Source organism: Notothenia rossii (assembly GCF_949606895.1).
Source record: "Notothenia rossii genome assembly, chromosome: 5".
Classification (NCBI taxonomy): Eukaryota; Metazoa; Chordata; class Actinopteri; order Perciformes; family Nototheniidae; genus Notothenia; species Notothenia rossii.
Genome location: NC_136903.1, coordinates 75,748,564 through 75,764,556, shown reverse-complemented (window position 1 = coordinate 75,764,556; position 15,993 = coordinate 75,748,564). Strand labels below are relative to the sequence as shown.

The following is a 15,993-nucleotide window of genomic DNA, read 5'->3' as shown; positions in this document are numbered from 1 at the left end:
CCTGCGGTCAACGATTAGCATAGTGCATTTTATGCTCTGAGTCAGATGATCATGTGGTCATGTGGCGCAAGTAGGAAAGATCAACAATCTTATTCCTAGACAACATAGCTCTAGGAACAGACAACATACACGGCGGTACATATGGGAGGCCGCCTGAAACATTACAGCTACATTTTTTCAGGAGCTGAGGAATCAATTATAAACAGTCTGGAAAAAGATGACAGAAATAAATTATGCTGGCTGTACAACAAGCCGTGATTTGAGACATTACCGTTTAACCATCTGGAGTTGTACTGATCCGTCCTCATGATTGTCTGCTTCCCCATCGTACGGAAGATAGAAGAGTCTGTTCCCATGAAATCAATGTAGACACCTGCATACAGCTCTCCATCTGTCAATCACATAGGAGCAAGAAAAGGAGCTGAAGTCATGACAGGTGAAAGTATAGAACACATTATCACCAAGTCTGATTACAATTAAAAATGACATCCTTTCAGGTTTCACCAAAATCCAAATGATGTATGTATACTGTAGCAACTGTGGCTTCTCACAATGAGATGTTTTTACTTTGCATATTTCTTCTTTAAAAAACACAGCAGTGCCAAAATACATAATGGGTCTAAAATGAATTTAATCAAACCCTGTCCAGAAGTGTGAGAAATGTCACGTCTGGGTTAAAAATGTTGACCTCACAATTATATGGCAATCATACTTATATCAGACTCATTAGTCCAATCAGTGTAATTCCAATGGACAGCTGGATTCACACATTTCAACATGTCTGACATCTGATGCGTCGGAACAAGGTTTTTTTCTGTGCATGAGAAAAGGGGAAAGAGTCTCTAGTGGTGTAGTGGGTAAGAAAAGTAGTCAGCCTAACGCCTGAACCACGGGAAATACAGCTTCCCTCGTTCTCCTCAGTGAGATATTTCTCGGCCCTGCCAGCGGTGTAAGACATCCTGTAGCTAATTTGACTGGTGTTGCAGTTTTTCTGAGGTCAGGTAGAAATGAGCTGACAAAGTGAAGTAAAAGAGAGGGTCTTTCTCTCTCCCTCTCAAACACACACATACACACTTGCAGATGTGCAGGGCAGTAGGTCACTGATCAACAGGCATTTCTGACCACCTGTTAGCTGCTAGCGACAAATGACCACCCACCTGGGAGACATTCCTTTGAAAATGATGAAGTCTTGAGTCAATGGTTTTAATGATTGTATGTTATTTCTTCATTTTAATTGACACGTCTTATGCACACTCAAATCAATGAATGAATATATTGATGAAAATATAGCTGTATCAAAGCTGAAATGATTAGCCCAAAATGCCTCAAATTATTGAGTTGCCACGTCCTAATTGTAAGGATTTGCTATTTCCTCTGTTTAATATTTTGTTAAGTCGGTGTGAGTTTTGGAGTATTGGTCCATCAAAGTCTTTTTATAACATCATTAATTTTCATTTCATATACAACTCAATTTACTTTTTATAATGCACAATAAGATAATTTCAAATCTTCACTCAAAATCATAAAGGCTTAATACCAAAGGGGAAGCTACCGTACCAACCAACTGAGGTAATACTCACAAAATAACATATAAATCAAGACATAAACCAAAGTCATATTGCAGAACTTCTTTGTTTTCCGCAGCTATTTAAAGCTGCATGTATTCGCGGGGGAAGGGGAAAATAAACAAGCAGGGACTTACTGATCAAAGCAGAGACGCTGTTCAGTTTGGGGTCATAAGGACATTTTCCTTTTCCAGAATCCACTTTACCAGGTTCAAGTCGGAAAATGTATTCCTATAAAAAGGTAAAAAAGTAGAAAAAACACAATTAATAATTTACATGTTATCTTTACTCAATTGCTAACAGATTTATCTTGTTCAAAGAATCATTTTTTGGTTGTGTGGGAAGGTTGTTCTTTGAATGCAGCATGAACAAGGCACTTTGAAGACTAGTACTTAGATGTCAGAGGAAGTTTTAAATGGCATCAAAATATTAATGTGATCAGTTAAGAGACACATCAACAATGACGAGGTGAGGGCTGTGACCCTACAGGCACTGAAAAACAGACTCTCTCACAGCACTATTGGATCTGCTGAGGGGAACAAAAAGCATACAAAGCCAGTTATCTGTGAGATGGAGAGGTGGAGGAAAATGCTGAGAGCAATCCAAAACTCATCCACCATGCTTCTGATGTTAGTGGCTCAGACAAGAATTCATTATTCCACAGTGCAAGAGGACATCTTGAACATCTGTGTCAACACTGGTTTTTGTCGGGGGGGTTCAAAGCTTGCTGAGGATGTCTGACAGGTATACATTTGAAAGGGAAAGAAACACAATTTCAAAGTTGTGTTTTACCCTTTACAAAATGTGTTCTTCAGCAACAGCAGAAATCTTAAATTGTTTGTGTGGATAAAAAACCTTTGGAAAACCAATAAATGAACCTTCATGGTGATAATAACTGATTCAGTCGACCTCTTGACTCAATTACCTACTGCACTGTAGCCTACAACTATGCTTCAATCCTTGTTTTCCTAAAATACTCATGCATAAACAAGTCATGTTGCCCTTAAAGGCTCTGCTGGCTTTAGAATAGCATATTTAGAAAAGCATTTGTTTCATCAAGCTGTTTGTGTTCCTCCAAGATCTGTAAAAAGTGTCTCTTTTTGGATACCATTGCTATCCATATAGCTCTAACTGAGACTGAAAAAGTACTCTAGGTGGGCACCAAACTTAAGAGTAGCTACAAAACTCCCCCCAGCCCACCTTCGCCTCCAAAGGCTCTGATGTATCGCTGTGGTCTGCTGCCCGATTTGTTCTCCCTCCAGAGTTGGCTGCCTGTAGGAAGTGGGATCCCTAAAACAAAGACATGGCACAGTGGGCCATCTCAATTATTACCACGTTTGACAGCGCAGGATTAAGATAATTTTACTTTGGCGACATAAACAAAAGAGGAAAATAGGAAAGTGCAAAAAAATGAAAAATCTTCAAAACATGTAGACTCAACGAAAGACGAACAATTCTACCAAAAATAATGGGAAGCAAAATGTAAATCTGGAGCTCAAAGTAGACTTGGTGGGTGACATTCATTATTTAGTAACCATGTTGGATTAGAGTCAGTGTCGAGCAAACACAGCTGCAAACTCCATGCATAAACCATGCAGTGCCAAGAATGAAGACTGAAAAGGAAATGCAACACAATAAGACAAGCAACAATTGAAAAAAAACAACCACATTTCATCTAGCTGTACAGTGAGGGACTGAGAAATGTAAAATAAATTCAGAAAAATATGTCATTAAGGAGATTGCTATTGTGCAATGTTTGACTTGATCATTCAATTAAACCCTGATAGGATAGTTTGGATTTTTCACAACATAAGTACAGTTTTCATGTTGACCTCGACAGGTTGAAGCAAACTCTGCAAAGGAGCTCTGAAACAGCATCCACAAAGCAGGAAGAGTGACGCCGTTAAAGGAAAAAGTGAGAGCTAACTGAAGACTGGCCATGTGTGAAGCCCTCCGAAGAATTCGGAACAATTGGTATCTGTTTACACCTACCCTTGCCGCAGAAAAATCTTTATAGTGTGAAGTAACATAGCTTTTGGGCCTTAGGGGAGAAGCTGAATGACAAGAGGCTGGACTGACCTTTACATTGACATGTGAACCCTTCATTTGAACAGTGAGACTAAACAGGCAGAGAGGTGAATGTAAGTGTGTGGATCGCAGCTGCTGCAGCTCTGTGGCCCATCGCGCTGGAGCGAGGGAGGGGCGGAGGGAGGGGTGGGCTACAAGGCTGATGATGGATGAGACGCTCCATCAGTAATGATGGCCTTTCAGAGGCTCTCAGCCAGATAGAAAGACAGGCCACAGGCTCTGCTTTGTAAAAACAGGTAAGGAGGAGCAGGGGGACTGTGAGGGAGGGTATTTGCTATAGATATAGTGTCAACCTGTTATTCCCAGCGGTAAGAGAAGATTGGTGTCTCAACGACCTTTAAGTGGTAGCAGTTAGGTACCTTACCTACAGCAATTTTGCAATAATAATAGAGATCTAGATAGGACAGACCATGAGCTTCTTTCTTTGAGTCTTCCAGACCGTGAAACAGCACAAATCGATGAAAAGTACGAGGGCAGAAAATGATGGAAGAGAAGCAGAGCCCCGTGAAACTGAGGAGCGAGAGCAGGAGGAGGTTCTCTGACCAGAGATTGATTGATAGATAGGGTCTTAACAGAAGCAGAGAGTCAAGGTCAAAATGTCTCCACGGTTGCCTGGCTTTGTCTTTGGTTACCTGTGACCTGCGTCCTCGGTCCACGTAGGTGCAGATGGGGTTGTACGCGCCTGTTCCACACACATACAGGTGGGTCCGGTTCCATGGCTCGATCAGACGGATGAAGTTTCCACATTCACCCTGTGACAACAAACAGGGTTAAATAATTAGGGTTTTAAAAAAATGTGTGTGTAAAATGTGATGGTAGAAAAAGGGTTGCATAATACATAACGTCCCACCAATGGTTAATAAGCCTTCTAGCTGGCTTAAATACATCCCATCTATCATTTCCGCTGTTGGCTGGCTTGTGTTTGGCTCTGTGTGTGTGCCTGGACCAGGCTCCACATCAGACGACGACACTGTCAGAGGAAAAATGTTTCCAAACACCACAAAAACTAAGGAAAGCAGTGCATCTCAGCTGGAAAGTGTGTTTGCCATGGGGATTGAGGGTAGAAGCAATTTAGTATTCTGTCAGACTTGAAAACCGAAAAACATTTTGGTTAGACCAAACAAGACTGTTGAGTGAAAACTGTGTTTTATTTAGTAACAGAGATTCTAAAATCCAATTATGTTTCTTTTTTTTTTTGTAGAATAGGCATGCCTGTTTTTGTGAATGTTTGCACTGATGTGGTTTATTTCCAACAACACTTTTTCTTTTTGGTGTGCATCCATAGAGGTGCTAATGGTGAAAACAGCTCTATGGGTCTTTTTTTTAATCTCTTTTTGTCCGACCAGCTGTCTGCCTTCCCGCTCTCAATCCACCCAAATCAAAACTACCAACTACAGAAATGTACAGGCCGATGAGATCTACTCAGATTTGTCCGTCACGTTGGCTGCTAGTGACAGCTGGCGAAAAAGAAAGGATGTACCAAACGTAAAAAAAAAGGAAAAAAGATTGTATGCAGGATGGGGGATGAGGCATTTTGGCAGATCTTAGCAACACGACAGATGCACAAGTCAGAGGTTTGAGAGGATGTGTTTTTGTGTGTGGTTACGCATCATGTGGGCCTGCCTGTATTATTCAGCGCAGAGTTGTGCTCCCCCACAGAGAGCACAGTGGGGATGATTGCCTTTGACCTCCTGGCTGAGCGGACATCCCCTCTGAATTGCTTTTGAATTGTCATCATCTGTCATTCTCTAAAGAGTGGGCAAGGACATCACCCGGTAGCCAATTTTATTTCTTACTTTAGTGATGAAATCAAACCCACCTCTGACACACATACAGAGGCTCATATATGCACGTACAGGGCCAATACAATGTAGCCAGAGGCGGTGAGAGGCGCGGGTCACCAAACACGCATAAATGAACATTCCAGATGGATAAACAGCAGCCTGCGCCCCTTACCAGCAGGGGGGGGCAGGGTTATTAGCCAGAGCCTCATCACCTTGTTGGTGATCACCGCTCCTGCCAGCGCAACCATAACATGTGTGAGACCAATGTGTATGTGTGTGTTTCAGGGGGGCAGAATGTGTGAACAAAATCAAAAGAGAAGGATCTGGTTTTATATGAATTTCAATGATGAGCTTCCTTGTCGGGGCTGAACATCTGAATCGTATTAACACTTCATACAGGCTTGTAGCTTCAAGGGGCTGATTCATTTTGTCCGCCTGCCTGGACAACACAGGCTAACAATAATTAGTGTCCAAATAGGATAATAAGATGATGATGAAATTAATTAGAAATATCTAAATGTATGAGATATGTGAGCCGGTGTTTGGAATATGTTTTCAGCTCCCGACGGAGATAACTGAATGTCGCATTTTCCAAGTTCCTGCTAGAGCTTAATTGGCGGCAGCTGTATGCAATCAGCAATCAGGGATTCAGCGACAGTAAATAAGAGCTTCACAGCAAGTCGCACACTGAAAGAAGCTTTAAAATGTCCCCCACTGACCCTACTGCTTCATTCAAATCGTAAAAGACACACTAAAATGTCACTCTTGAATTCTCCAAAAGGATATCACCAGATGAAATTATGTTAAAATGTGCAGCAGGTCAAAAGGGACGCTAGTTTTCAGCTGTGCTTTTATTAGCTGCCACATTAGGGGGTCTGTCACCCTTACATGTCTTGATGAATTGCTTATAAGGCTTGATGGAAGATCTACCAAAAAGTCAAGGTCACCAGCATGGGACTTTTAATTAAAGCCTTATCTGTTGATAGCTTTGTTATTCATTAAATATGTAAAAAAGAAAATCGTAAAGATATACAAACAAAAAAACACATTGAGCCGACTCTCCAGGAGCTCAATGGGACATCTTAGACTAATATTCTAAATACCAAAATATAATTTGTAAAACATATTATGAATCTTTTCAATACATCCAAATCAGCACTCATTTGATATCATGCTACTTGAATACTTACATTGGTGTCTTTCCCTGACAGGACACATTCAGTCTTCCTCTGGGGGACAACGGGCCAGTGGATCTGAGGGGAGAGATCAACAAGCTGGTCAGATGTAAACCTGCACGGAGCTCAGCCAGGACTAATGTTTGTGTGGGACATTTCTTACTATGAGCGGCTCCTTGTTGATGTCATGCAGATCCAGGGAGAGGATATAATCTTTGCTGCCCACATACATGCGGTCGTGGTCCTCATCCATGCGAAGGATCCGATAGTCGGTAGAGTTCAGCAAAAAGGAGAAGGTGTGAGCGGTGCCGGTAGACTTTAATTCTGCAAAAGAGACAGAGTATTTAAAGAAATGGTTTTCCTTTCAAGCTGTGCCTATAACACTGGAGTCGAAAAACATAAAATACAATTGGGAAACACAAAACACAGGCATGGTCACAAGAGAAGAGTGTAGGCTGCTTACTTTTGGCACAAATAAAAAAGTGAAAAGACATTATAATTCGTTTTGTACTTAGGTGATTTTCTCTCCATTTACTTTAAACATCTAAACCACAAACACACACACACTGTATGATGATGATGTCATGATATAGTATGCTAATGGTTTTCCAAATCTTCCCCCAGACTCTTCTAAACTAATTTACAGAAGCTGTTGGTGCTTTTTTCCCCTCCAGTTCTACAATTACATCTTGCCATTATGGGGTTATGGACATGCTAAATCTAGTTATAACATTTTGACAAAGGCAAGAAGGCCTACAGTAAATCTCACAAGAGTCTGAATGGCATCAGACAAAACATAAATCACCTACTGATGTATGGAAGCATTAAAGTGTCAAGAGAACTCTACATTACCATCCATTGTGGCCTTTGCTAAAGAGGCGTCCATGCTGCACATCTTGGATTCCATTTAGTGCTAAAATGAACATTTATCTTTTATCGTTTTACCTGGAAATACTTTACTCAATTCATCGTTTAATCTATACAATAATGAAAATAGTCAAATTGAATGTCTTTAAAATCAGTTTATCTCCATATTTAAGAGGCTAAGAAGAAAGGTTTTTGTCATTTTTGCATGATCACAATAGTTTAGGATTATTTCTTTTTTTTGTCTTCTGCAGATCGATCAGCCTTTGCAGCTCTACTTAAATAACTCCAATAGTACATCATTTTCAGGATATGGCATTCAGATTTTTTCCATTACAATTGTTTAATTCTGTGGAGCTGTGTTGGAGCTGATGGCGGATCTCTTGTGAATTCTGCATTTCAACTGCAGCAGAGAAGATGCCAACCCATCCTGGGCTTGGCCTCACATCATGCATAACATTGCCACATCCTTTTCTCCAAATCCCCATAAAAACTATTCTGACATTAACTAACTTCTCTCAAATGGCTCACATACCGCTCGGGCACATGGCGGGTGTGTGTGGGTGAGTTTAAGTTACACTCGGGTGTGTGGGGAGATAAGTGGAGATCTGGTGGACGGAAAGCAGCTTTTCCTCCGGGTCCTCCCCTTACCTCCCGAGCTGTTAGAGAATCTGATAGGAGGTCTCTGTCTTTCTCTTGCTCTCTTTCAAAAACTATGCTTGAGAAAGTTGAGCCCGTACTTAAGCTGTTCTGTTTTGAAACCTAGAGGACCAGATAGAGGGGCTGTCCATGTTCCACTTCAATGGGACCAGACAAACGCCCCTTCTGTTCTCCTTGAGACCCTCTGATGCTGAGAAAGACTCAAATAGCTTTTCCTGACCAAGAGGAGGCAAAATGTCTTGTTACTTCACTGGTAGTAAAAGGCAGCATGATGTTCTCCACCTGCACAGGATATCTTGAAATGCTGACATGAATCCTCCATCTGAGAGCCCCTGAGCTCCTTCAGGAAATATTAAATGCTGCTGTCACACTGCAGCATCACAGTGGGGCGGATAAGGTAATAAATAGGAATAGACATGGCTGTCACCCTTGTCATGCTCATAATTTGCCTCCTAACACACATACTGTAATGCTGGTTCCCACTCGCATGGACAGATAGTTTTAGTAGGCCTGGACAGTTATGCACTTTTATTGCATTACGTGTCAAGAGAATATAACATTTCCTACTTCTGCTAGTTTACATTAAAAGTACTCAAATGGTGAAACACACATTTTTGTTTGTTAAGAAGTCAAAGGGTATGCAATGTGCAGTAGATTGCAAGTGTCTGCTGTAGTAATGAACTGCTTTGTTATAACAACAAGTAACAATGTACAGAGCCAAATCAACTGAAACTGAAATGTTAAGAATTATAACTTTATTTGATATTGATTTTAACCATTTCACTCAGCCCTAGACCAGAGCGTATGCAGAAGCACATTAAAGTAGGACATGGTGCGGGCGGTGACAGCAACATGATGATGAATCACAGCCCCCACTGAATGTCCTGAAATCTATGCTTGTGCAGAAACAGTACACACAAGAACACAGAGGACATCCTAAAACACTAGATGTCCATTCTTTCTCTGTCTCGTTTTTCGTCCTTGTCTACTTGTCAGCCACACACTCAGCGACTCTGGCAGGCCCAGCAGTCCAACAATACTGAGCTTCAGGGATACCAAACGTCACCAGCTGACATCCATATTTATCACCTCTAGACACTCTGTGCCATCTGAATGACAGCCTGCCGGTGGTGACTGACTGTCACAAGTTCGACAGCGGTTAGGTCACAGTAAAGTTCAATGAGAGCGGAGAGACAGACAGACTAGACCGACTAGACAGGCAGACAGACAGATAAGCTAATACGTCACAAATAAACATTTGTCAAATCACATTATCAGTTAGCAGTAACTGACTTTAAGCGTCTGACAAAATGTTATCTCTCTCTCTCTCTCTCTAATCTAGCCAAGCTCCGTTCGGGATAACAGAATCAATATCTATCACTTTTGGAGCAGACCTAATGTCGTCTTGTCAAAAATGACCTGAATTATCCACATTTCATGAAGATAAGATACAGCAGGAAGTGAGGTCCAAACTCCAAAGGTAGTAAATAGGTATGAGACTGGCCAAAACGCAGAAAACAGTATGTCAGTAGTGGGGTGTGGGGTGTGGGTGAACACTTAATCACAGATCATGATCTATATAAATAAACATTGATTGATTGATTGAGATCATATTGAATGGAACGATATGGGGGGAATCATGAGATAAAAAGAAAAGCTTGTCACTTTAAATCATTTCTTATCATCTGAAACAAAAGGGACTCATTCTAAAACCCATTTAAAGCCAACATCAAGACTACATTTCCTGTCAGCAAATGAACAATGACTCCATTGTAGTTATAGTATACATTAACTCTATTCATCTTTCCATCTAATAGGTGAAAATGAAATGCCACATCTTTGCGAGACGAGACATGCTAAAACACATTTCCTATGGATTAATGCCTGTGGAGTAGTGAGATAAGGAGGAGTGAGGCATGATAACAGTCCACCTCAAAGCACTCGTACGCTCTATTGTCAGCACAAATTCACATTCTCAGAAGCATTCCTGTGTGTTGAAGCTCAATCTAAATTAGGCATGCCTCTGAAGCCAAGGAAAGTGTAACAGGAAACAAACAGCCTTGATATAGTGTTAAACGGTTGAATTTATAACCAGCTAGTAAATTCAGAGATGATAGGGTACAAGTGTCTGTCTCTAAAGACCACAGGATCTGGTGTTTATCACAGTTTCCCAGCAAGGTATTTGTAATCACTACCAGACATAGGCAGACAGATCGAAATTGTCTTTTTTTAATGGTGTGTGTGGAATTATCTTTGGTTTGTTTTTAGATCCTTTTTTTTTTTTATAAATAAAACCCAATCTGTTCCTACCACTGCCCAAGAATATGAATGACATCTGCTGGTAAATTGAGCCTGCAGTCTGTCCACCTGTTGATGTGACCCCTCTGCACTGTGGTCACTCTCCGCTTTGTTCTACAGCCAAGGTATGCAAGCCTTTTGGCCAAGAGTTGTACTTTGGCGTGGTCTTTCTGGGTCAGCCTCAAAGGGACATGAGCGACCTCTGTCTTAAATCGGTAAGGAGATGTCGAAAGACCCGGCGCTCAGACACTGCTGCCACTTCTTTTCATGTCATTATCAGCCCCGCAGATCTCCCATTCTCTCTCCCAGTGTGTGTGTGTGTGTGTGTGTATGATAAGGGGTTATGAGGAAGCAGGCAGCAGAACAACACACATACCTACCCAGGCATTCCTGGTATGTTGTCTGAATTCCCCAATCTACTCATGTTCCCATTCTCGTAAGTAGAGGTGTGGTCCCCACCTTGCTGAAGCTTTTCTGTAGCCAAGCGTGCACAGATGTGACCCTAAGTATATATTCTTAATCAAGTGAGGGATAAACATTACCTCAACAAGTGACTTCCTGTTTGTGTCAGTAATGGACACATTGCATCACGTTACATGGTCAAAACCCCTTTCATGTCTCTACATTAAAGGTTAACATTATTTTCAAACTAAACCCTATTTATGGGGACAACATCTTTTAAATTAAGTATATTAACGAATGAGAACTCTGCAGACGCCAGTCGTGCTGCAATGTAATTGCTAAGGGAAATTCCGCACTTTCAGTATAAAATCCCATTGCATTTTTTAAATCAGCTATAAATATTCAACAAAAACATTAAAAAATATTTTGAGTAACACTAAAGCTGTACTTCCTGTACTCCAGCACAACAAACTAATCACTGGGAATCCACTCTCCAACTTTCACTCCGGTTTGCACCGTTATTCTCCAGCAACAAATCACATAACATACTGGAGTAAGCTAAAAGGTAAAGAAAAACGTATCCTTTCCATAATGTTCCAAATTACAGCCTCGTAGGACACAACTCGCCATTTACATTGTTTCAAAACAGAGACAGGCTACATGTCTCCTTCTGCTTCCGTTATAATAAGTTAGGCCAATAGTTTCGGGACTCTAGCTACTGACAAACTCATCTTACCCCCTTGATCTTTTCATCCAACTCTCGGAAAAAGAGTATAATTCGCAACATTTCAGTACTAGTTAAACAGTTCTAAAAATCTTTTATGACCTTATCCAATCATTTGTATCCAAACCCAGTTGTTTTAGTTTAAGGACTTCTGGTTCATCTATGTATTGTAAACTCATACAATCAAGGCTTGAAAGTACACTTGTCTACTGTGCAAATCCCAAGTGCATACTGAGTGTCTGACGCTTGTGTATCTTTTGAGGTGTAAGCGCTCTGGACGCAGAGGTCATTGCTGATACCAGAGGGGCTGAACAGCAGTGGGAAGCCTTATCAGCCCAGCCTGTCCCAGCTTTATGTTTGCCTCTGTTCAACACCTCATAATCAGCCTCTCACCACCCACTGGGGCCAGGACTATTGACTCAGAACATATGTCACTGGAGCTGATTGCTGCTTACCTGTGCCTGTCAAGGACAAATAATTGGCACCAGATCATGTCTTATCTCTGAGCTTCCGGATGCTGTCACTCAGATGCTCTTCACACTCGTCTGCCACTGATACACTGTGTGTGTTAGTGTGTGCACATAGGAATATAAGTAGAGCTCTCTGATCCTCAGATCGAATCAGGCACACCTGTCTCCCAATGCACAAATCAAGAGCAGAGAAAGATTGATTTAAGTAGTGAGTTTGCTTCCTGAATGGCAACGAGAGCTTATAACAAATCTACTTTGGCTGTTTCGGATGACAGGAAAGGTTAATTAAAGCACAAGGGAGCAGAGAAGGAACTCTGGTTCAACCGACAGGAAAGGTCATGTAGTTTCTTCACTCTGTCTGGTCTGCAAACCCAGCCGTCACAAGTGAATGTTATACTGTATGTAGTCATTAGAAGGATACAGGGGGATAACGTACAGATATGGGAAGATCAAGGCACGTTAATCCAAATCTTTCACCCATTGGACAAAAGGATTGAGTATAGTAAATTATTAGTTTAAATTTTTCGAAAAACCAGTCAAGAAACTTTCAGTGAGAAATAGTTATCTGAAGACCAAGCCAAAAGGCAGTGTGACTATTGAAAGCATTCATATGAATACTAACAATGCTTTTTCTCTTAACACTCAGTGCTACAGACAGCTGCCCTCAGTAGCTCTGCAGGGCCGCAGGTGAAAGGTTAAAGGACACAAGGGGTCTGGGGCGAAAGCTCCTCCCTGGCCTCCTTACAGACCCAGGATTATCTCTGTGGGGTCAGGCAGGGGGCCTGCTCCGAGCTGGGTCAGGAGAGAGCAGGGTGGTCATGATACTGAGCAAAATTAATTGGGATGTTTTGAGGAGTTGAGGAGAGCATAGGAGGAGAGAAAAAAAACACTTAAGACACCTAAGAAATCTCTGAAAATGGGGAAAGAACACTTTAGTAGTGGCAGCTGTTTCAAAAAAGGTATGATGTGTTTATTGTTGCTGCTGTATAGTGAAAAAAAATCATTTAATTTAATCTCCTTCGCATAGAGTTGATCAGGTTGTTGATTGTGGCCTGTGGAATGTTGGTCCACTCCTCTTCAATGGCTGTGCCAAGTTGCTGGATTTTGGCAGGAACTGGAACACGCTGTCATATACGCCGATCCAGAGCATCCCAAACATGCTCAATGGGTGACATGTTAGGGTTAGGGTTAGGGTTTAACCCTAGGGTTTTCGGACCCCCCCAGACCCCCCCAATAAAGCAAAACTGCACTTTCAGAGTGGCCTTTTATTGTGGCCAGCCTAAGGCACACCTGTGCAATAATCATGCTGTCTAATCAGCATCTTGATATGCCACACCTGTGAGGTGGGATGGATTATCTCGGCAAAGGAGAAGTGCTCACTATCACAGATTTTTTCAGATTTGTGAACAATATTTGAGAGAAATGGTTATTTTGTGTATATAGAAAATGTTTTAGATCTTTGAGTTCATCTCATGAAAAATGGGAGCAAAAACAAAAGTGTTGCATTTATATTTTTGTTCAGTGTAGTTGGATGAATCAAGTGCCCTAAAATGTTCAATACTCAAGCATAGCTTCCCATTTCCTCACAAAATAAACATTTACTGTAATGTACCAAGAAAAGTTACAAATCCATATTCACACTGCTACTGTAAAGTCATATCTCATCAAATCAGTCTACAAGTCTGCCTGACTCTCTTCCTTAATAACACTAATTTCTGGATTTTGGAGATCATGAAAAAGACTAGTTGTCTCCTTACTTTGTTTATAAAATCCTCTATCCCAAGGCGCTGTCTGGGCCTATGGCAGGCCATTGTTTGCAGAAGTGTTTGTGTGAATGTGGGGTGGTGCAGATGCTTTGAGCGGCTGTAATGATGATATAGCTGTGTTTGTTGTTGTAGCTGTGCTGTCGCTTGCAGCGAGCTGGTCAGGACGGCGGCGACGGTGGTCAGCGGGGACTACACAGGTTAGAAGGATTATGGAAATGGTTGAATAATGGGACAGAGCTGGTGTGAATAAGTGAAAAACCCTCCACTCCCGGGCTGACCTCTGGCCTGGCACTTAGAACAAATACTCTCCCTCTGTCAGCTGCACCAACACACACCCAGATGCACAATGCGCAGCGGAGTCTGTTCATTCTTACTTATGGATTTCTCCTAATCCTCAGTCCTACTGGGAGTGTTTCAATTTGCATACTGCGATAGCTCAGATAGCTCAGTGGTTAGTGCTGGCAGCCCATATGAGGCATATGCTGCCCAGTACGCTAGTTTGACTTCGGCACGTAGAACTATAAAGGCAATGTCCTCCCCTCTGTATCCCTCCTTTCAACACTTTTGTCTACCAATAAAAGCAATCTCTGGCCCAAAAGAAATCTTAAAGAAATAGTTCCTGAGCCAAGATGTTGAGGTGTCTAGTTGTCTGACTGATTCTAACCAGAACTGAAGAAAATATTTTAAAACATGGCCTCTTGCTTCCTTGTGTATCAAGGTCATGGCCAGAGTGTTGCTAGCTGGGGGCAATAAGAGGGGGTAATTAGGAGGTACATTTAGAGAGACCATTAGCAGCAAGTGTTGACTCAGGGTCCACTGGGGACCAAAGCCACCTCCTCCCTCTTCGGGTGTTCCACTCTCCAGTCCAGCAGTGAGAATCCACTATATTCCTTGAGGTCATTTTTCACCCCACAACAGCAAATGGCATGGTGGAGAAGTGAGAAAGGAGGGAGGAGTCCCAAGGGCAGAGCAGCCTGACAGCAACCCTAAGAACTTTCATTTATCAAAGCAGACAGGAGAGAGCCATGGAAACTCTGAGTCGAACTCTGAGCGAGCGTCTCTGTGCAGCCAACACAGAGAGACTGAGATCCCCTCTGCTGCTGCTGAAGGGGCAGAAAACACAAAAGGCACAGAGGCTCTCTCAAATCTGAATCATGAGTTGGATGGAGGACAAAAGACCCTGATTGTGTGCCCAAATACGCAAAAACACTGATTAAGATCTCAGCCCCCAGCTGAGGTAGAGGGCAGGAGTGGAAAAGGAGGAGAGAGACGTTCTAAAAAGTTGTGTTGTAGTGAAGAGGAGGATGGAAGAAGTAATGAGGAAGCAAGATTTTGCGGTCAAGGGGCCAATGTATATACTAACAGCCTAATGCACATGTGAAACAGATGGCACATGCCTGCAGTTAAGAAGCCTGGTGCCACATTTTACATGTATAGGTTAACAAAAGCAAATGAGCACAATGTTCTACAGGTACCGGTATATAGATGCTCGCTTTTAACTGTATTTATGTAAATCGTAAAGATGCAAAACAGCATGTGCTTGTAAGGCAGGAAGGAACAGTTCATATCCCTCTAGCTTGTTAGTTATGTTCAAACAATAATGGATGTGTGTTGTTGACTTCAAAGACCTTTGGAAAGTACCTGTGACTCGATGGTGCTGGTTCAGATGCTCTGGAATTGGTCAAGTGTTGGTGTGTTGTTTGAGTGTAAATGCTTGTGTACAATTTATGGCACACCATGGACAGAATGTCATCCCAGGAAATGCCTAAGGACTAGAGCCATGGGACTTCAAGTAAAGGAGAATGTTGTGAGATGTTGTTTTAAAGCCACAAAGTCTACAGAGGGAAGCAGTCGAGGTGGATGGATGGGTCAACAAATCGTTGGGCTTTGACACTAGAGAATGCTGTTCATGGTTTGTTTCTTATAGGCAATCAATGTCTTTTAACAGGGACCGAGATGTTGCTCAAACTGATCTTGATAATAGCTGTGGTTCCAGCAAAGATAGGGTTAGGGGAAACTGTAGATCAGTAAAGACACCACTGTTGTGCTTGTATGTGTAAGGGTGCAATCGTTTGTTTAATATTTTCTTTCTTTTTTTCAATAAAGCATTCATTTGGATGATTTTCAATTCACACCAGGCGATTGCCAAAGTCAGATAACAAAAATGCTGCTTCCTCTGGTTTACAAAATAAAACTA

General features: G+C 41.8%; 1 protein-coding gene across 1 annotated transcript in view; it reads right to left on the bottom strand.

The window, feature by feature from the left end:
• sema3fa (sema domain, immunoglobulin domain (Ig), short basic domain, secreted, (semaphorin) 3Fa) overlaps nt 1–15,993 on the bottom strand; it is a 50,381-nt gene that overhangs the window by 14,784 nt on the left and 19,604 nt on the right. The window contains 6 exon segments of the mRNA XM_079682184.1: nt 272–391; nt 1,703–1,796; nt 2,766–2,855; nt 4,286–4,405; nt 6,628–6,690; nt 6,776–6,936. Coding sequence (XP_079538310.1) covers nt 272–391; nt 1,703–1,796; nt 2,766–2,855; nt 4,286–4,405; nt 6,628–6,690; nt 6,776–6,936 — 648 coding nt within the window.